The sequence below is a fragment of the Pediculus humanus genome, genomic scaffold, assembly GCF_000006295.1.
Source record: "Pediculus humanus corporis 1103172107369 genomic scaffold, whole genome shotgun sequence".
Classification (NCBI taxonomy): domain Eukaryota; kingdom Metazoa; phylum Arthropoda; class Insecta; order Psocodea; family Pediculidae; genus Pediculus; species Pediculus humanus.
This window is the reverse complement of record NW_002986997.1, coordinates 42,274-64,773: the sequence shown is the minus strand read 5'-3', so window position 1 is coordinate 64,773 and position 22,500 is coordinate 42,274. Positions and strand designations below refer to the sequence as shown.

The window sequence follows — 22,500 nt, the reverse complement described above, 5'->3', positions numbered from 1 at the left end:
AAATTTCAAATTGTCACCAAATTAAATGGACTATGTACGATCGATCGGTCGGATTAATCGATTGTTTGTAATAATAATAATAATAATAATAATAATAATAATAATAATAATAATGATGATGAGACATTTAATGATATAATAATAATGATAGAGTACAATACATTTAAAAGTAACAAGGTTCAGAAAAATGTACTCTTAAAAATGACTCATTATTATTATAATTTTTTTTTTTTTTTCACATTTTGACAAAGAAAATTATTATTATTATTTCTTTTTGTTTTATTCTGACGTCATATAATTCGTCGTCATTTCTCGGTTAAATAAATAAATAAATAAATTTTGTCATTTTAGCATATTTTTTTTTAATAACAATTTATTTATAAATTTAGTAATCATCGCACCTGTCGTGTGTGTATAATTTTAGAAACAAAAAGAAAGAAATTTATGGAATTTTTCCATATATTAAAAATAATTTACGTAAACAATTCATGTGTTCAAAATAAAACAACCAGAACAACAACAACAACAACAACCACAACCTTCGTCAAATTTTATTATAAAAAATAAAACTATAAGTAGTATTCGAACCTATCAAAAACAGGTATGAATGACAAAAGGGTTATCATAAGTTTAAAAAGAATGAAACACGTAATAAACAATACCGGAAGTGATCGAAATAAAAAAATGTTTGTCGTATATACAAACAAAAGAATTGTGTTTGTTAACATGGTTTGTCTTGTTTTTATATTTATTAGTTGGCATATTTATCCCGGCCTTAGTAAGTAAGAAAAAAATAAAATTATATGACGAGTTTAGTTCGAGCCTGCGCTTTAACATTGTGGAAACGTGAATCGTTATTCTCAAAATCCGTTTTTTTTTTTTTTTTATTTGTGTTTGTGTGTTTGTATTCTGCTTGTTGACTTCAACAAGTTATTCGTTTGTTTGTAAATAAATGAATACAAAAAAAAAAAAAAGATCAGTTTTTTGAGTTGAGAATTTGAAAGATTATAACTTATTCGGTGAGTGTTTTATTATTATTATTATTATTATGTGAAATTATTAATATTATTAATTATTTTCTATTGGTTTTTGTTTTTTGTATTAAATAATGCATTTAAAACGAGAGGGGAATTTAAAAAAAATTGTTTTGTTTTGTTTAAATGTAAACTTAAAGGGAGTTTTTACGATAATAATAATAATATTAAAGTGACGTATCGATAAAAAAAAAAAATTTTCCAACAAAGAAGGTTTTTCATTTTACGTCCATCGAACTTTTTTTCTTTTTTCCGGGAACTGCAGCATCCCAGCCCTGACCTTGATACCGAAAGTTCGACCTTGAAAATAAGTGAAAGGATTTTTTATTTTTATTTTTATATTTTATTTTTTTAAATTATTATTATTATTATTATTATCGTTTGTTTGTTTGTTTCGAAAGAAAAAATGCAATTAAAATTTTCTTTAATAGTTGGTTTATTATCATTATTATTAAAATTTGAAAATTGTTTTGTTTTTGTACGAAAATAAATTTTTAATAAAAAAAACAAAACATGATTCGTATATCAGTTGTTGTTGTTGTTGTTGTTTTTATTGTTTTTATAATTTAATTAATGTTTATTTACGTGCCTATTTGGATTTATTTAATATTTTTTTATTTAATATCAAAAAATTGATAAGAGAAATTTTTTTTTTTTTTTGTCGACTGGTTACAAACAAAGAAATGTCATGTCGTTGTTGTTTGTGTTTGTTGTCGTTTCCTCTCGTAAATGCATATTTAATCGAATTTTTACACAAAAAAATTGATTTTTCTTATTTTTTTGTTATAGATTTTTTTTTTTAAATAAAAAAAAAAACCCGACAGCTGTTTGTTTCGAAACAACACCGATCGATTTTTTTTTTTTTTTTTAAATTTACCGAGACTGGTTTGAGACGAGGTCAAAATGATAATGAAAATATTTTCGGTTCTTGCAACAAAAGCAAGTACGAGAATCGGTTTAAATGAAAATGCAGTCAATTTGGTACGAAACATATCGACGACAAATTGTACGAAAATGAAATCATGTTTAGAACAATCACCCAATTGGAAAATGAACAAAGCTGTTTTGCAAAAATTTTTAAATCTCGAACAACCGAGCGATAAAAGTATAATATCGTATATATGGATCGATGGAACTGGAGAACATTTGAGAATGAAAGACAAAGTCGTACACAGCGTACCGAAAAAAGCAGAAGATTTATCGACTTGGAGTTACGACGGAAGTTCGACATTCCAAGCCGACGGTCACAATTCTGATACTTACATGGTTCCGAGAGCTTTGTACAAGGATCCTTTTCGACCGGGACCACATTTTCTAGTTTTGTGCGATACTTACAAACACGATAAAACTCCAACGGCAACAAATAACAGAGCGAAAGCTTTGGATGCGTTGACAAAAGCTGAAAAATATAAATGCTGGTTCGGAATCGAACAAGAATACACTTTGTTAGACATGGACGGTTATCCTTTTGGATGGCCTAAAAACGGTTATCCTGGCCCACAGGGTCCGTATTACTGCGGTGTGGGTGCCAATCGAGTTTACGGACGAGATATCGTTGAAGCACATTACATAGCTTGCCTGTACGCTGGAATTCCGATCGCTGGAACGAATGCCGAAGTCATGCCGGCTCAATGGGAATTTCAATGCGAACCGACTCCGGGTATAAAAGCCGCAGATGATTTATGGGTCGCCAGATATCTTTTGCATCGCGTCGCCGAAGAATTTGGAGTTGTCGTAACACTAGATCCCAAACCCATGCAAGGACAATGGAACGGAGCTGGAGCACACACGAATTTTTCAACGGAACCCATGAGACAAGACGGAGGAATGAAACACATCGAAGAAGCCATTGAAAAACTATCGAAAAGACACAAGGAACACATAGCCGCCTACGATCCATCCGGTGGAAAAGACAACGAAAGAAGACTGACTGGAAAATTGGAAACGTCATCAATTCACGACTTTTCTTCATCTGTTGCTCATCGAGGATGCAGCATTCGTATTCCAAGAGGTGTAGCTGATGCGGGAAAAGGATGGTTGGAAGATAGAAGACCATCATCTAACATGGATCCTTACTCGGTGTGCGACATCTTGGTCAGGACTATCTGTTTGGATGAAAAATAATCATTATATCAATACACGAAAAAAAAAAAAAACAATGCTCAACGATAAGAAAATGATACAAAATATCATTTTTTGATTTTTTCTTTTCTTTTCTTTTCTTTTTTTTTTTTTTTCAAAGGTTGGTATAATTTAAAAAAGAGGATTATATATATATAAAAATAAAATTATTTTTTTAAAAATTTGACGTAAAAAAAAAAAGAAAAAAAAAAAAACCAGGAGAAGGGTCGAAATGTTATATGAATCGTTATTATTATTAATATTATTATTGTTATTTATGTCACAAAATTTTTTTTTTTTTGTTTGTACATTTTAAAATTTATTTAACTATTAATTAATTATTATTATTATTTATGTAATCGAAACAAAAAAAAAAAAGAGACAGACGTATATCCGTACAGGTTTATTATATTTATTATTATTATTATTATTATGCTGTTGAATGTATTATAATCGAATGAATGTTTATTGAGCGAAAGTTTTTTAAAATTTTTTTTTCGTATGAGGGTTTGTGCGCGTGAGTGTGTATTTGTATAAAAAAAAAATAAAATAAAAATTTATGTAAAAAGTTATGAATTTATTATTTAAAAAAAAAATAATAATAATAAGAAATCGAAAAAGAATTATATTTAAAAAAAAAAAATGTGGAAGTTGTTAAATTTTTATATTAACTTGCTCTCTCTCTCTCTCTCTCTCTCTCTCCCGTTAATCAAATCCAATTAAAAATTATCATTATTATTATTAGTTAATGAGAATTACTATCTTTAAAACATGGAGGTCATTAATAAAATGTGTCAAAAACAAAAAAAAAAAAAAAAAAAAATTTTTTTTTTTTTAAAAAGAGGTCAAAAATTATTATTATATTCCGGTATGAATTTTTTAGTAACGTGGCAGGAGTAAAGTATCGTGGCTTTTTGTGGTTTCGTTTAGGCCATCGTGACTTAGGAATACGTTGACCCGAAAATATTAGGGCTCGTTATATTTATCAAATAAAATTTCTTTAAAAAAAATTTAAAACTACTACAACGATTAGGTATGAGAACATAAGAAGAAAAAAATTCTATTTTTAACCAAAAAAAAAAAAAAAAACGTGGTTCTAGTCAAACTTTCCAAAAAAAATTTTTTTTTTTTTTTTTGTAATTATTTTTTTAAATGGCGAGAAATTTTTTATTTTTCTACGTAAATAAATATTCGTATAAAACGTGGGCCCTTTTCTCTCTCTCTCTCTCTCTCTCTTTCTCTCATACTTTCTTGAAACGATTTAAAATTCAAGTTTATTATTATTATTATCATTTTATCAATGGATTAATTTTTTTTAAAATTATTCAAATTATTAATAAAATCTTCTGCTAAATCGAAAAGGAAAAATCATGTATAAATAAATATTTAAATATAATCTTATACACCTTTTTGCTATGTAAACAATTATAAATTTTTTTTATTATAAATTTTATGATGTTATGTAATGGCGTGATATCGTTCACAAAAGAAGCAGAAGAAAAATAAAAAAAAAAACATTCTAAAAAGAAAGAAGAAATGCTAAAAAAAAAAAAAGTAACGGTAAAATTTTTTTAAAAAAAAGTTGATTAATGTACGCCTTAAAAAAAAATTTTGTAGGTAGGTATGCAACATATAATTTTAAAAATAACCGACGCCATTTTTTTTTTTTTACTTTATTTTAAAATAATATTAATAATAATTATTAACCGAAAAAAAACGAATCGAAATGATTTTGTGATATTTAAAAAAAAAAAAAAGAAAATTTATTATTAATGGATCCCCCACGCACACGCACATACGCACACGCACACGCACATACGCACACGCACACGCACACATCCATCAATGAGAATAGAACAAACAATGTGTCGCGTTCTAATTTTTTTTTTTTGAAATTTTCAATGTTGACCTTTTTTTTCATTTTTTTTGGTAACTTTTTGTTTGTTTGTTTGTTTGTTTGTTTTTGGTTGTCAAATTAAAATATCGATTTGGTATTATCACATTATCAATTTTTAGCGTGTGAATTTTTATTTTTTAAAAAAAAAAAACAACAAAAAAACGAAAAAACGTCTTCGAACATTTTATAAAAAAATTTTTTTTTATTATTTTTCGAATCTAAAAACGAAAATACGTAATGTAAACACACGCACACGCGTACCAACGTCATTTTTCTAATAAAAAAAAAACTTTTTAATATATATAAAAAAAAAAAAAAACAAAAATGTGACGTCACTCTTTTTTTCAAAACATAAAAAAAAACAACAACGACGACGACGACAAAAATTAAATGTCTATAATAAATTATTATTATTATTATTCCTTTTTTTTTTTGCTATTTTTGAGCGAATGCTGTCTCATCACACGTCATCATCATTATTATTATTATCATCATCATCGTACGTGGAGAAAAAAAAAAAAAAAAAAAAAAAAAAAAACTTTACGAAATTTTGTACGACGTTCAAAATTTTCACACAAACTTTTTGAAAATTTTTTATTATAACCGAACGTTTTTTTTTTCTATAATCCACGTGATTAAGTATTTTTTATTATTATTATTATCGTTAGGAATTATTAAAAATTATCGTATAATATTATAAACATTTTTTTATACGAGCGAAAAAAATTCATCGTACTTATTGACGATCCCTCACCACCTTTAATTTTATTATATTAAAAATATATAGGAATATATTTAATTTTGTTTTTTTTTTTGTTAAACATGTTCTTTCGTTTGTTCGTTTGTTTTTTTATTTTTAATTATTTGTCGTACGCGACAAACACGCCAAAAACATTTTACGAAAAAGATTTAGAAATTTTTTACAATAGGACAAAAAAAAAATTTTATAAAACCACGTGAATAGAAAAAGAAAAGCAAAAAAAAATTTTTTGAAAAATGGCCAAAAATATTTTATGATGGGTCAAAAAAAAAAAAAAAAAAAATAAAATGAGAACAAATAAAAATATTGGCCGCTTTTGTCATATCTAAATAATATTATTTTGTTAATTGAAAATTTTTAATTGTATACAAGTTATTTCATGTTTTATTAACAATAATAATAATAATAATAATAATAATAATAAAATTTATTACTTTGAACGATATTTGAAATTGTTTGTTGTTGTTGTTTGTGTTTGTGTTTGTGTCTATTCAATTTTCCAGTTTTTCTCTTTAGAAAAAAAATTTAATCAAACCTTTTTTTGGTTTCTTTTATTTAAAAAAAAAAAATTTTCATCGATAAGGTTTCATCGTTAAAAATTCTTTCGATTATTTTTTTATTTATCGTTCGAATCAAAAAAATATTTCTACGGGAATATATATATAAATAAATAACAAACGGAAGTGAATAAAAAAAAAAAAAACAAAAATCGCGTTTCCGGTTTGTTTTAAATGACGTAGTAATCATCGATTCGTTAGTTATATATATAAAATTATTTTTAATAAGTTAATTAATTAATTAATTACGTAAATTTTCCCGGTGATTTACGGTTAATTAATTTTCTTTTTATAAATTCGTAAAAAAAAACTCACAAGACATTCAAGCTCTATTTAAATAAGATAATAATAATGATAATAATTATAATAAAAGTTTTTTTGTCGTCGCGAAAATATCAATATACCCATAATTAATCTGATTGGAATTTTTCCAGTAGGTAAATTTTCTTCTTTTTTTTTTTGTTTGTTAAATTATGATGACGTCAAATAATTTAATGAATATTTTTATTTATTAAAATAAAACGACGTGGGAATTGAATTATTATGTGCACCGAAAAAAAAAATTGTTTCTTTTATGTAATTAAAATTTTATTAATAATTTAAATTGAAGAGAGTTATTTAAATTGACCGTTATTATTATTATTTTGTTCAAATAATTAATTTATTATTATTATTATTATTATTGCATCGATTGTTATTAATTAACCATTTATAAAAAATGTTTGTCGTTGTTGTTTGTTGTTGTCGTCCTAATCGTTGTTAATTTAAATAAAAGCGGAGGATGAAAAACGAAAAAAAAAAAAAAATTTTTTAAAATTGTTTTTAATTAAATAACGCTGATAAATTGTTATTGTTTATTAATAATGATAATAATAAAGAGATTACTTGGGTTTTATTTATTTGAAATAGAAAATAATTGTTGTCGTGGTTTTAGAAACCGATGAAATCGTTTTCGTAAAAAAAAAAAACGACGCGTGACTAAACATTTCGTTTTATTCAAAATTTAAAAGCTTTTTTTTTTTTTTTTTTACTCTCGTAAATTTTCTTCGTTTAAATGATAATGATAATAAGTAATGCGTAAAACGTAGTACGTGTGTAACGTAATCGATAAAAAATGTAATTATTATTATTATTATTATTATTATTATTTTACCGTAATCGACGCCATTTTAATTATTATTACAAGGTAAATTAAAATGACAAGAAAAAAAAATTGTTATTATTATTACTACTACTATTCGAAAAATTGTTTTAAATTTTTTTTCCTACGAAAGAGAGAAAGAGAGAGAGAGAGATAAAGAAAGATAGACACACACACACACACAGAGAGATAGACGTATGTTTGAAAACAATTTTGTTACTTTTTTTTTTCTAGAATCGATTTTCAATCAATCAATCAATTATCATTTTGAAAACTTATTACAAAATCCATAATAATTATATTTTTAAGGGTTGAATAAAAAAATTAAGAAAATTAATATCATTATTATCATTATTATTATTATTATTATTATTAAAGGGGAGGTCGTTATGGGAGGAGACGAATATTCAAATTATTAGAAAAAAAAAAAAAAAAAATTCGACCCTGAACGTCGTGTAACGAAAAAAAAAAAAAAAAATGACAGCAAACATTCATTTTTTTTTTTATTTTCTGATAGAAAATTACATAATTGAAAAGTTTGTTGTTGTCGTTGTTGTTGTTGTTGTTGTTACGCGTTTGTTTTGTATGATTTTTTTCAAAATTTTTACCCTATCTATTTTATTTAAATTGTTGCCGCGAAATTTATGTCACGAAAACCTGGATGAAACCTACCGCCTAAACCTTTCCTCTTACTATTATTGACCAACTTAATAACAAAACAAAGGAAGTGACGTCATAATATATATTTTTATTTTATTCGAATCAATTTTTCGAATCTCTCTTAATAAAACGACGTGTAAATAGATTGATTATTTTATTTAAAAAAATTTCCGACGGAATAAAAAAAAAGTTTTTAAAAAATTATCTCGATTTAATCTAATTTCAATAGTTATGAATTATTTTGTTATGTAATTATTCGACATTTGACTATCTTTACGCGAGTTATGAAAGTGAAAAAAAATTATTATTATTATTATTTATTTATTTATTTAAAACCTTGAGCGAAGCGACGACGACTACTACGATATCCAATTAATTATTATAAAAATAATTTTCATAAATATTTTCTTTGTTTGTTCGTTTGTTGTAACAACTTTTTTTTTTGTACTCTTCGACTTTTAATGATGTCGGATAAAAAGTTTTTTTTTTTTTTTGTGAAAATTTTTTCAAAAGCGACATTTTAAAAAAAAAAAAATTTTTCTTTCTTAATAACCTTGGAATAATATCAATTTTAATATTAAATCAAAAACGACCCACCACGAATTATTATTATTTTATGTTAAAACAGCAAAACAAGAGAGAGAGAGAGAAAAACCTGTTTGTTTTTCTCGATGGCGGTTGTTTGTTGTCTGTTTGTTTTGCACCTTGAGCATTCGAATAAAAAAAAAAATTATTATTATTATTGTTGTTGCTATCGAATACCCACAATAATTTTTTTGCGATGTCTTTACATTCTATATAACACGTCATTTAGAGAGAGAGAGAAAGAGAGAGAAAGAGAGAGATTTTCCTGGTGACAGACATCATCATCATATTTACGAATAAATTGTTACATTTTTTTTTTTTTTTTCAAAATGAAACCTTTTCAACAACTACAAACGAATTGTTTTGTCAAAAGTTAAATTTAATTAATTAAAAAGAGAGAGATAGAGAAAGAGAGATAGAGAAAGAGAGATAGAGAGAGAGAGAGAGAGAGAGAGAGAGAGAAATAGTTTTATGGAAAATAACATAAGATTTTCAATGAGACTATAAAACATTTTGATTGTAAACACATGAAAGTTCAAGGATGATTTATGTCCACGTTTTCCCGTTAACAAAATAATAATAATAATAATAATAATAATAATAATAAAATCGCACTATGTGGGACGGCCCACATTCTTCGGAAAATATTATAAATAGCACCACCGAAATTCGAGTATTTGTCCCTAAGGAATCGGGTAGAAACTGGGATAAATGCTTAAAAACCCCGACAAATAAGAGCCTTGTCGTGTTTAATAGTGGACATAATAATAATAATAATAATAATAATAATAATAATATTGTCGGGCACAATTAAAAATATGATAACTAGTTGTAAAATTAGAAAAAAAAATAATAATAATAAAAAAATTACCGTCAAAAACGATTGTTGTTGTTGTCGTTGTCGCTGTCTAGGTTTAAACGTTTGTATTTGTTTCACCGACGAACAATATTCAGATTGTCGATTGTTTTCTTTTTAGAAATATTCGATGAAATTCAAGCTGGAAAAAAATTATTATTATCATCATGATTGCTTTTTGTAAAAAATGTTTTTAGAAATTTTTTTTTATTTTTGTCCCTGTTTGTTGTGGTTATCGTTGATTGTTTTCATACGCACTCGAGTTATAAAAGATTAATTTATTATCATAAAATTTTAAGTATTTTACGTGAAAATTATTTATTATGAAACCGTTTCAACGTCACAACGACAAAAACAAACAAAAACAATTTCAGCAACAACAAAAAAAAGAAAAGAAAATAATAATAATTTAAACGATTCGATGATGACGCGGTTAATCAATCAATCATTCGTAGAATAATTAATTCGACGTATTATTGATTGAATTTTTTTTAAAAAAATAATTACCGTCGGTAATTTAATAATAATAATAATAAGAAGAAGAAGAAAAAAAAACTTTTTTCATTATTTTCTGGTTTTTCTTGTTTTCAACATTTTCAACTCGTGAATAATTGAAAAAAAGAGAGAGAGAGAGAGAGAGATAAAGATATAGAAAATATAAGAGGTTGATAATTTTTTAACCTAATCATTCGATATATTTGTAAAAAAAAAAAATAAACAAGAAATAAGAAAAAAATTTAAAAAAAAAAAAAAAAAATTATTATTACTAAGAATGCGATTAAACGCGGCGGCGGTGGCGGCGGCGGCGGCGTCGACAACGGCGGCGGTTTAATGATGGAAAAGTCTGGTGTTGGTGTGAATAAGAGTTATGTTGTGATCGTTACAGGCTTCGATTACGGCTTCGTCATTTGTCGAACCAGATGGTGCAGCTATGTATTCAACTCCACTCTAAAAAAATTAATTATTTAATTGTCATGTTAATATATATTTATTATCATCCATTTTTTTTTTTTAAACCTGATATCGACTCCATAAAATATTTTATTTTGTGTAACAAATAAATTCATCTCTTCACTTTTTTTCTCAAGTGTTGATTGACACAAGATGTGTGATGTCGATGAATAATTTAAATGAAGAAGACATTTAAATATCGTAGGATGTGTAAACAAAAACTCACGCACACCATTAAATTTACGTTTTTTTAAATGAAATAAATGTTTTATTTATGCTTTTTTTGTTTGTTTCCCACTCCTCTCCCCCCCCCTCCCCCTGCTCCTCCCACGCTCATTAAATAAGGTGTGTGTATGGTTTTTTTTTTTTAATGTCAGGAAGTAATTCTTAACTTAAATAACCGATTTAAATTTTTTTCAGATGCAATTTTACCTTGACTAAAGGTTTACGTTAATTAAAGTGCTGCCATATTGATAAAAAATATTTTTTTAAAATTTAATCAGTAAATAATCTTAAGATTTGAAAATTTATAAAAAAATTAATTTTAAGTATTCTCAATCGATTTGTTTGTTTGTTTAAGTTAAATCAATTTCCGGTTTTTTTGTTATGAGTTAACTAAAATAACAAACTCGACCGTAAAATATGAATTTTATTATTCGCTTCGTCGTTCACTGATTGTAATTAAAGGAAAAAAAAATATTTTATGAAAATAAACTTTTTAATTATGTTGTCACTCACCAAACGAGCTCGATCGACATTATCCCTGAATGGGAAAAAGGCATCAGATCCCAAAGCAACACGATTTAATTTTTTTGCCCATTCTTTTTTGTCCGTTTCCGTCAATTGGGGTGGTGCTTCATCAAAGTAAGAAGTCCATTGTTCGTATGGCATATCTTTCCCTGTAATTTTTTTTTTTACCACGTGTAAAATTTCACTCATTGATTACCGTCGGATTAAAGTACGAATGATACTCACCCACTGTTCCGTTGACGTAATTATCAATCGCGTTTGATATTTCGGCTCTTTTAACACCTTTTTTAAATTTCATACCCATAACTCTCGGATGTTGTCTCAACCACCAATTATCGGCTTTATCACCTGCTAAACGAGTGCAATGAATTCGAGATTGTTGACCGGCTCCAATGCCGATAACTTGACCGTCTCTCGCATAACAAACGGAATTACTTTGTGTGTATTTTAAAGCAATCGTGGCGACAATCAAATCTCTCAAACCACCTTCGGAAACCTGAAAATTTTATTTTTTATTGTTAATTATTAATATAAAGTGTAAAAATAAAAAAAAAAAGTTTAAAGTTATAAATTGTAATAGATTCTGTTACGTAATTTTCTAAAAAAAAAAAAAAAAAGTTTTTTTAAGATAAGTTTATTTACTATCATCAAAAATATTCTTCGATTAAAATTTTTAAACTTTTCGTGTCAGTTACTTATTATTATTATTATTATTATTTTATATGATGAGATGAGAAATTTTTAAACCTAAATAAATAATTAAAGTTCGTTTGCTGTATTCGTCTTTTTATTTTAAATATTGTTTTTTTTTTTTGTAAGAATGAAGTTTTAATTACATTTTTGTTTTTAGAGACGACATTCATAAACATATTTTTGTCAATAACGGCATCGTTTCTTTTTTGTTCCATTGTTAAACCAAACAAAACTTTTCTTTCCATTTCGGCAGGTTCATAATTAGGATCTATTTGTAGAACACAATAATTTCCTCCTTTTTTTTTTCTAAGAACGTCGAGAGCGTCATTCGAAAAAGATGGAGCAATGATTCCATCGGAGACCTAAAATATAATTTTTTAAATTGATTAATAATAAAAAAGGAAAAAAAAAAATTTGTAAATTTTGTAAGGTGGCGTGTGATAATTTTTTAAATTTCTTTTTCTGTTTGATATTTGTTATTATAAAAACAGATAAGAAATTTATTTATAGATTAATAACTTTAAGAAGTATCAAAGGTCATTTTTAAAATACATTTTTGGTATTTACTTTTATATAGAGAAATTAAATATTTGTTAACTATTTTTAAATGCTTAAACAACTTTTCCAAATATTTTTAATAATTATTTTTCTTACAATTACCGACCTCTCGAGATATAATTTTAGCCGTGGCAACATCGCACATGTCCGAAAGAGCAACAAAATCTCCAAATGATGACATTCTATCGGCTCCTCTAGCTCTGGCATAAGCAGTTGCAATTGGAGTCAAGGTATCAAGCATATCATCCACTTGACATAATTTAGCCTGCATCGTAATGACATTTAACATAAGTTTTCGTATAAAAATTTCTCACCGTTTAAACCAAATTTGTTGTACCTGTGTAAGATCTAAAGGAGTCGCTACTGCAGCACCGGCTGGACTCACGTGCTTGAAAGAAGTAGCCGCGGGTAACCCTAAACTTTTTTTAAGTTCCCGTACCAATTGCCAAGCGTTTAGCGCATCGCAAAGGTTTATAAATCCTGGAGAACCGTTTACAACTGGAAAGCAGATATAATTTTTACTTTTAGGAAAAGTTACTTAAGTAATAATGATAATAATGTATAAATTTACCCTTAAGGGGCAATTGTGACAAAGTCGTGTAAATTTGCGCTGGTTTTTGATGAGGATTCATTCCGTAACGAAGAGTAAGTTGTGACACATTACTACTAAATTGTTTTCTAAAGTAATCGGAAATGGCGTCATCGTATTTGGCGGTATGAGTAAAAGCCTTTAAAGCTAATGCTTGCCTGAAAAATAATTTCGAAAATTTAATTATTTATTAATGACTCGTTTTTTCCTTTACGATTTAAAAAAATATATACCTAGTTTTCAATGTTGAATCGTTGTTTTTTCTAAATTCTTCATAAACTAAATCATAATCTTTTGGATCTACGATTACTGTAACACGATCATGATTTTTAGCAGCAGCTCTTAATAATGTTACTCCACCTAATTAAAAAAAAATTTTCTTTTAAGATTAAAAAGTTCACGTTCTCTCTTTAAGATTTTCGATTAAAATTTTTAAAGATATTTTTAGTTATTTGATTTTAAAAAAAAAGACCGGTCGGCGAGTATAATTAAAATTTAGTTTACTGTAACTTACCAATATCAATATTTTCAATGGCATCTGCTAGTACCACACCAGGTTTTCTAACGGTTGCTTCAAAGGGGTACAAATTACATACAACAACACTTATGTACTTATAATTTTGCCTTTTCATATCTTGCATGTCTCCATCCGTTTTTCTTGCTAATATACCTGAAAAAAGTTTTGTTTTTATGATACCGTTGCAATATTAAAATCATTTAATGAGTAAATTTATAATTACCTCCGTGTACTGCCGGATGAAGAGTTTTAACACGTCCGCCAAGCATTTCTGGAGCGCCGGTAATATCAGATACTTCGGTAATTTGAATTCCAGCATCACGAATTGCTTTTGCAGAACCTCCAGATCCGATGAGGGTAAATCCCAATGATTTTAATTTCTTAGCAAAATCTACGAGTCCAGTTTTGTCAGAGACGCTCAAAAGTGCAAGTTTTTCAGACATTTTGATTTCAAGGTTTTTTCTCGATGATAGTGATAAACACGTTAGAACACAATCAAGTTAAATGATGAACTACAAATTTAAAATTAACTTATTACTCTTTTGTCTCGAAAAAAAAGTTAAATATTTATATCAGCAGTTAAGGTCTTTGTAGGTCAGAGGTCAAAATAGCAAATATTTTATAGATAATAAAAATATAGTTTCTGTTAAAATAGTTCTACAACTAAAAAAATTAAATTAAATTTTTTTTTTTTTTTTTTTTTAAAGTTGCCTTTCTGAAACAAGATTAAAAACTTAACGGAAATTTTAAAAAACAAAAAAACAAGTGTTTTGGGGTTATTTAGGAAAAGAAATATATATTTACAAGATTTTTAAAAAATATTATGGGTAAACGGATTTTATTTATCATATTACCGCAAAACCGTGTAAATTAAATTTAATGAACATAAAAAGAAAAACTCATTTGTATGTTTATTATTAAATTTTTAAGTATATAATACATATTTAGAATAGGGATTAAATTTATGCATTGTAATCCATACTTATATGAAATATTAATAATAATTTTAATGAGGGTTGTTAAAAACTAAATAACTTTTATTTTAGATAATTACTTATGTTACTAAAATTTGCAAAAAATTTTGTTTCTAAGAGAAATTTTTCAATTGATTCTGTTAAAATGGTGCGTTACTTAAGTCAACAAGAGGCAATTGATATAGATCAAGAATTATTTAATGTCTACAAATATAGCGTAGACCAATTAATGGAACTTGCTGGTCTTAGCTGTTCAATAGCTATTTACAAATGCTATTCGAAACTGAAAAAAATTTTAGTTTGCTGTGGTCCTGGTTAGTGTTATCGATTATCAAGTTGTATGTGAAAATTTTATTAAAAAATTACCACTTGTAATAAATGTCTGATTTAAAAGAATTTTTTTTTTTGGCAGGTAATAATGGTGGTGATGGATTAGTGGCAGCTAGACATTTGAAATTATTCGGTTTCGAACCGAGTGTTTATTATCCTAAAAGAACTGAAAAACCGCTTTATCAAAATTTAACACATCAATGTTTAGCTATGAAAATTGATTTTTTAAACGATATTCCTGATGCTAAAGAAATGTCTAATAATTATGAATTAATTGTTGATGCTTTATTCGGATTTAGTTTTAAACCACCTGTTAGACCAGAGTTTGAAAAAGTCATGAATGTATTGGGAAAATCAAAAGTTCCAATTTGCAGTATCGATATCCCCAGCGGTTGGGATGTCGAAAATGGATGTCCCGAAAATGGCATTTTACCAGACATGTTAATTTCTTTAACAGCTCCTAAAAAATGTGCAAAGTTTTTTAATGGAAGATTTCATTATTTAGGAGGGCGATTTGTTCCACCGGATTTAGAAAGGAAATATGATTTAAAAATAAATAGTGAATATTCAGGAACTGAGTGTTGTGTTCAATTAAAATAAATTAAAATAATTTCTTACCTAAAATTTGTTAACAAAAAATAAAAAACAAAAAACATTCGAATAGCATTTGCTTTTTTCTAAAATAATTTTTTTTCCATTCATTGTAAAACAACTTATAAATTTTAAATTATATAAAATAACAAATATATTTATTAAAAATCATTTAAAAATAAAGTATAGTGTTTATCTTTTTTAATTAATCCTTAAATAAAACTTATAATCATAATTTTTTATTTCTTTAAAAGTTTATTACCAAAAATTGGTTTCGTTTAAAACGATAAAAAAATTCATTTATCAAATTTTTTTTTTTTAAGAAAAAAAAGAAACAATAACTTTAAGTAATAATTTCTTATCAATGTTTTCTATTTACTTTATGTAATATTATATCAGTGAAAAAAGAATAATAACTTTTTATGGTTTTTTTTTTTTTTTTGTTTCGAGTGATTAAAAAAAAAAGAAAATAATAATAATAAAACATTAATGAATGTCATTTCGATGATTATTTGAAAAAAAAAGAAAAATTTATCTATTTATTTTTTATTTTTAAATTTAAAAAAAAAAAAAAATTTGATAACATAAAATTATAAATATATTTTAATAAAAAGAAAAGTTATGTGAGATATTTATATGATTATGTTATTTTATTGCATACAAAAAAAAAAAAAAAAAAAAAATATGATTCTTACCTTGTAATCTCCAAATCTATTGGTTTTGATATAGAATTTCATTTTTTTATTACTTTAAATGACTTGTTTCTTTTTTCTTTTCTTTTTCCCATTTATTTGCAGCTGTTTAATTTTGTTTTACATGAAAAAAAAAAAAAATTTAAATCAAAATAGAATTTTTAATTAAAAAAATAAATATGTCTGTCAGAATAAAAAAAGAGGATTATGGTATTAAAAAAAAAAAATTAATATTTATTGTTTTGTGTGAATATAAAATAAATTTCAAAATGATATTGAATTTAGAAAAAAAAAAAAAAATTCGTTTTTAAAACAGTTTTTATTTAATTTAAATTTTAAAAATGCATCAAATTCCGAGTTCGGATGTTATTTTAAATGTGAATGACTTTTGCCTACACAGGTTTACATTACATTATAAACCAGTCTAAACATAATATTGTTGTTGTTTCATCATTTTTTCTCTTTTAAAAAAAAAATGTCGTTTATATATATTTGTTCATTAGTTTAAAATCATTGTTTTTTTTTTTTTTTTTTGCTTTTTAAATATGACAGAAAAATATAAATTGATTTATTTTAATGTAACGGGATTAGCAGAACCGATTCGTTATTTGTTTGCTTATGGTAAAATTCCCTACGAAGATTGTAGATTAGAATACGAAGAATGGCTACGTTACAAACCAGGTAAATATTATTATTAAATTAAATAAATAAATAAAAATAAATTATTACTTGTTAATTTCGTTTTTTTTAGAAACGCCATTCGGACAAATTCCTGTTTTAGAAATAAATGATAAACCGATTAATCAATCCGTTGCCATTTGTCGTTACCTCGGTAAACGTTTAAATTTAACCGGAAGTTCCGATTGGGATTCTTTTCTTATTGATTCCGTCGTCGACACTATAACGGATTTTCGACTAAGTAAAAATATTTTTAATGGTAAAATTGTTTTTTAGTTAAATTTTAAACATTATTTTATTATTATTATTATTTTAAGATTACGCATGTTATTTTGGATTAAAAACCGAAGAGGAAAAAGAATCAAAGTTGAATGAAATTAAAAATGTACACAATCCATATTATTTAGAACGTTTGGAAAAAATAGCATTGAAAAATGGCGGATATTTTGTTAACAATCAAGTGAGTTAATAATAATTATAATTTCTTAATAAAAAAAAAACAAAAAAGGTCAAAATCAAATTTATTAAAAATTAAAAAATAATTGAAAAATAATAAAGATTAATATAATATATAGTTTTTTAACTTACAATAATGAATTTAGTTATAAGAAAGAATAAAATTTTTTTTTTTTTTTTTTAATTCAGTTAACATGGGCAGACATATTTTTCTCAGGACTTTCTGATCTTTGGATCAAACTAATTAAAGAACCGATTTTAATGTCTTATCCAACACTTAAATCATTAAAAATGAAAGTTGAATCCGAACCAAATATAAAAACTTACCTCGATAAAAGACCTGAAACCGTTTACTGAAGGTGATATGGCACCACAGTTTTCAATAACGTAAATATAATTAAAAATTATTATTATTATGTTTTTTTTTTTTTCTTGTTTAATTGTTGTCAAATATTGAAACTTTTCTTTTTTTTCTTTTTAGTATTTTTGGTTTGATTAATACTCGTCTAATCCGGGTAGTGGAAAACTTTCGGAAAATTTGACAACTTCTTCTTTTAAATCGTGAAGTCTTGTACAAAATTGTGGATCTCCTGTTAATGTTTTTTTAAAATCTACTAATTTCGGTCCTGAAACACCATGAGCTTCTTTGGCTAACATCAAACCTAAAACATAAAATTGATGATGGATTTTTAATGAATTAATGTTATTTATCATTTATCAGAAAACAATAAAAAAAGTACCTCTGTGTATGAAGGAAACAACTTGTTCAATATCTTTTTCTACAAATCCTCGAGTTGTCAATGCTGGTGTACCTAATCGAATACCACTGGGATTCAATGCACTTTTATCTCCAGGTACTGTGTTCTTATTACATGCAATATTTATTTCTTCTAAAACAAATTCTCCTTTTGCACCTGTCAAACCGACAGATTTAAGATCGACCAAAACTAAATGCACTTCGGTACCATCGGTAGCAACTTTATAACCCAATTCTTGTAAGCAAGAACACAGTTTTTGTGCATTTTTAATAACCTACATAATAATGATGGAAATTTATTTATTAATTATTTTTCATTTTAATGAATGAAATGTTACATAATTTAGTCTTTAAAATATTTTCGGTCCTAATTAAGATTAAAACTAATCAATTTTTTTTTAAAGTTGATATTAAAAAAAAAATACTAATAATAATAATAATAATAATAATTATCATTTAATTATATTTTGTGTGATAAAAAAGTTCAAGAGAGTCGTTATTAAATTTTATGAATGTTTTCAACGGAAAACGGGAATGATTTATCCCATTTTGTATTTTACCTGCTTTTGGTATTGAATGAATTCTGGAGTGGCTGCTTGTTTCAAAGCTGTTGCGATTGCTGCAATTTTATTATTGTGTGGTCCACCCTGTAATCCGGGGAACACGGCTTGATTGATTCGAGATTCTAAATCGTACATGACTTTATCTCCATTTTTTTTTATGCTTCTAACTCCTTTCCTGTAAAATATCATACCGGCTCTGGGTCCTCTCAATGTTTTGTGCGTAGTCGTTGATACTACGTCACTATAATCAAACGGCGAAGGAATCAATTTAGCTGCAACCAATCCACTTACGTGTGCCATATCAGAAAACAAATAAGCATCGTTTTCATCGGCTACTTCGCGAAATTTTTTATAATCTAAACATCTGGAATAACAACTTATTCCAGCAACAATGACTTGTGGACGAAACAATCTAGCAGATTCGGCTAATTTGTCGTAATCGATGTATCCCGTTTTGGGATTGACTTTATACGGCATGGATTGAAAAAACATGGACGTAGCAGAGATTTTTTTATTAGCCGTCATGAATCCGTGGGTCAAGTGACCTCCGTCTGGAAGATCTAAACCCATGATACGATCATTCGGTTGAATGATACCAGTGTAAACAGCCAAATTAGCCGGAGAACCAGAATAGGGTTGTACGTTAACACCCCATTTTTCCGGATCTAAACCGAAAGCTTGAAGTGCTCTTTTCTGACATAGTATTTCAATTTCATCAATGAAAACATTTCCACCGTAGTATCTTTGTCCGGGAAGACCTTCAGAATATTTATTATGAAGACACGAGCTCAAACATTCTAAAACGGCTACGGAGGTAAAATTTTCCGACGCAATCATTTCCAAACCGGATATTTGTCGTTTTTTTTCTTTTTTTATTAAATCATATAATTCCGGATCCTGGTCCCACAAATGTTCGTTTAATATACCATACGTACCTTTTTTAGTTTCCATTTTATTATTCATCATATCAAACCAAAAAAAAAAAAAACAAAAACAAAAACAACACTGTCAACCGTTCAAGAATTGAAAAGTAAATGAATTATATGATTTTTAAGTTGATTTAATTGCCCCCTATGAAAAGGCCGCTGAGGTCATTTTACAAGATATTGTATTGGTCAAATCGTGATAAATCACAACAAAAAAAAAATTTAATACTTTCATTGCTTTATCATTTAAATAAGCAGAGCCAACGTTTTGGTAGTTGTAAGGTGCATAAAACATTTGTCCATATTTTACATTAACGACAGATTTTTAAAAATAGATTCTAATTTATATTCCTTCACCACCCCCATCCCCCCCGTTTATTAAATCAGTTTCAATACCGTTACTTATTATTATTATTATTATCATTTATTAAAATACATTTTGTTTTTTTTTTCAATATGAAAATAATTATTATTTTTACGGTACATAGAAACAATAAAAATTTATAATTTTTTTTTTTGATAAAAATAAAATAAAATGTTTTTATTAACTTATTATTTAAATTTTTTTATATGAAATCGAACATTATAGAAATAAATTTTTCTTTGTTCTCGATTTTAAGGTTAAAGGTCATAATTATATTTAATTTAAATGTTACGTAAAGAGTAATACGTCATTACAATTAGGTGAGAGATTTTAATAAATATTACAAAAAAAAAAAAAAAAAAAAAAAATTTATTAAAATGCTGCTTTATAAATACTCGAATTAAAAAAAAAAAATGAAAATTTAATAAATAAAATGGCGGTTAAAATGATAATAATAATAATATTATACCTATTGTTTTTGTACTCGAATAAAAATAATTAAAATCAATAATTTGACCATTATTATTATTAATAATTTAAATTTTGAATTTTTATATTTATTGCCATAATGGAAAAGTTTTTTAAATGTAAATTAAATAAAATAAATTCAATTTTAAAAATTATTTTTTATCCTTTTTGCAATTTATAAACGTAAAAATTTTTATTAAAAAGGTAAAAAAAAAAAACGTTTTCGAGTTATTAAATTTTGCTTTTTATAAAAAAATAAATTCGAATCGTAAATTTAATTAAAATTATTAAATTTTTTTTTTTTTTAATCGAATAAAACAAATAAAAATTAATAAATTGTTAAAGAAGAAGAAGAAGAAAAGTATTTACGTCTTAGTTCTTCGCATTATTTTTATCAAAAGAAAATATTTATTTGTCGATCAAATATAATTCACCAATTATATTATTTATTTTTTAATATAATATTCGATTGTTTTTTTTTTTTTCGGTAAATTAAAAACGAGTAAATATTTTTAATTTGGTTAATTGATTGAACGATTTTTTTTTTGTACGTTCACATACTTAATTTTAACATTATTAAAAATATTTATTAAAAATTATTTATTTATTTTGCCTTAATTCTGTTACTTGATTTGTAATAATTTACACGAAAAATAAAAAACTTTAATAAAATAAATATAAATAAAAAATTATTTACTTTCAAAATTTATTATCATTTGTTTCAATGAATTATGATTAAAATTAATTTGGAAACTATACTATCATTATTATTATTATTTTTTTAAAGTCTAAGAAGTTGCACAACAAATTATGAAATATTAATAAAGATATTAAAATTTATTATATAAATGGATTTTTAGATAAAAATTATTACTTTTTTTTAATAACTTTGAGTCTAATAAAAATTTATCAAAATAATTATTATAAATAATTGAATATTTTAAACAAAATAAAAAAATTTTATTTAATTATTTATTTATAAAAAAAAATTACAATGTTTCAACAATTATTATTATTATATTTTATATTATGTACAAATGTACATCAAGCATTTGCTTATTTTTTCTATATATATAAATATTTACAAAAGTTTTTTTTTATATTTTATTCTTTTTTGTTGTTAAAAATAATAATAATTTTTTTCTGAACTTTACATATATGTACAATTTAACCATTATTTTAAATTAATAAATAAATTATTATTTAAATAATTTCGATTATAAAATAAATGTAAAAAATAACTGCAGTTAATTATTAATGGCATTCGAAAATTATTTGCTTTTAAAAGTTTTTTTATCGAATGCATTATTTACTGAGGCTAGAAATATTTAACAATATAAAACTCAAATTGTACACTTTTAAGAAGTTAAAATACTATCATCACATTTTAAATGCAATAAAAAAATATACTTATAGAAAATAGCAAAATGTTTAAATTGAATTTTTAACTATATCTTATAACCTGTGTCATAAAAATAAATTTTCCTCTTTTTTTTTTTTTTTTTTTACTTTTCATTAAAATATCTACTTAAAAATGTCTTTAACTGTAACAATAAAACAACTTTTTCATATTATTTACTTTTTTAGAAATGAGGCAAGCAAACTTTGGCTGCAAAAAGTTCAGATATAACTGTTATCCACAATGCCATTACAAACAATATATATGATAATCCGACTTGGTGAGAATTTGGTAATTGATATGGCTGACCTCCGATTTCATCAATGTGAAACCCCATAGGAAATATTATGGCAGCCATACAAAACAAAACCACTAAAAAATCATTTGAATTGTAATTAAAATTTAAATCAAACAGTTTGAAAACAATTATTTTATAATCTGATAATTATTTTTAAATTGTTTCATAATGTACTACCAAATAAAAATATATATAGATTTATAAAAAAAATTTTAATGCTTACTCGAAGTAAATCCTACCCATCTGGCATATGTAATTATATTAGCATCCCAATAAGAAATAGCAATTAGAATAACTGTAATTGTAATACATATACATCCGACAATGATACAAAC

General features: G+C 25.2%; 6 protein-coding genes across 6 annotated transcripts in view; 3 read left to right on the top strand and 3 right to left on the bottom strand.

Moving 5' to 3' along the window:
- Positions 1 to 2,048: 2,048 nt before the first annotated feature.
- On the top strand, positions 2,049 to 3,158 carry Phum_PHUM009660 (glutamine synthetase 1, putative; the record flags this gene model as incomplete). The annotated part of the gene is made up of 1 exon (XM_002422689.1): positions 2,049 to 3,158. One exon carries the CDS (start codon positions 2,049 to 2,051, stop codon positions 3,156 to 3,158), a length of 1,110 nt encoding a protein of 369 aa, XP_002422734.1.
- Positions 3,159 to 10,439: 7,281 nt separating this feature from the next.
- On the bottom strand, positions 10,440 to 14,112 carry Phum_PHUM009650 (bifunctional purine biosynthesis protein, putative; the record flags this gene model as incomplete). The annotated part of the gene is made up of 11 exons (XM_002422688.1): positions 10,440 to 10,559; positions 11,301 to 11,461; positions 11,538 to 11,808; positions 11,955 to 11,990; positions 12,149 to 12,367; positions 12,670 to 12,828; positions 12,901 to 13,061; positions 13,135 to 13,310; positions 13,386 to 13,512; positions 13,667 to 13,822; positions 13,893 to 14,112. 11 exons carry the CDS (start codon positions 14,110 to 14,112, stop codon positions 10,440 to 10,442), a joined length of 1,806 nt encoding a protein of 601 aa, XP_002422733.1.
- A 676-nt stretch (positions 14,113 to 14,788) lies between these two features.
- On the top strand, positions 14,789 to 15,573 carry Phum_PHUM009640 (uncharacterized protein; the record flags this gene model as incomplete). The annotated part of the gene is made up of 2 exons (XM_002422687.1): positions 14,789 to 14,957; positions 15,056 to 15,573. 2 exons carry the CDS (start codon positions 14,789 to 14,791, stop codon positions 15,571 to 15,573), a joined length of 687 nt encoding a protein of 228 aa, XP_002422732.1.
- A 1,228-nt stretch (positions 15,574 to 16,801) lies between these two features.
- Phum_PHUM009630 (glutathione S-transferase, putative) lies at positions 16,802 to 17,747 on the top strand (the record flags this gene model as incomplete). The annotated part of the gene is made up of 4 exons (XM_002422686.1): positions 16,802 to 16,937; positions 17,008 to 17,175; positions 17,285 to 17,394; positions 17,580 to 17,747. The coding sequence occupies 4 exons, from the start codon at positions 16,802 to 16,804 to the stop codon at positions 17,745 to 17,747; spliced, it is 582 nt and encodes a 193-aa protein (XP_002422731.1).
- A 138-nt stretch (positions 17,748 to 17,885) lies between these two features.
- On the bottom strand, positions 17,886 to 19,661 carry Phum_PHUM009620 (serine hydroxymethyltransferase, cytosolic, putative; the record flags this gene model as incomplete). The annotated part of the gene is made up of 3 exons (XM_002422685.1): positions 17,886 to 18,052; positions 18,131 to 18,422; positions 18,708 to 19,661. The coding sequence occupies 3 exons, from the start codon at positions 19,659 to 19,661 to the stop codon at positions 17,886 to 17,888; spliced, it is 1,413 nt and encodes a 470-aa protein (XP_002422730.1).
- Positions 19,662 to 22,051: 2,390 nt separating this feature from the next.
- Phum_PHUM009510 (uncharacterized protein) overlaps positions 22,052 to 22,500 on the bottom strand; it is a gene marked incomplete at both ends in the record, with an annotated part of 882 nt that continues 433 nt past the window's right edge. The window contains 2 exons of the mRNA XM_002422684.1: positions 22,052 to 22,239; positions 22,389 to 22,460. Of these exons, the coding sequence (XP_002422729.1) occupies positions 22,052 to 22,239; positions 22,389 to 22,460 (260 nt within the window). The remainder of the gene's footprint in view (positions 22,240 to 22,388; positions 22,461 to 22,500) is intronic.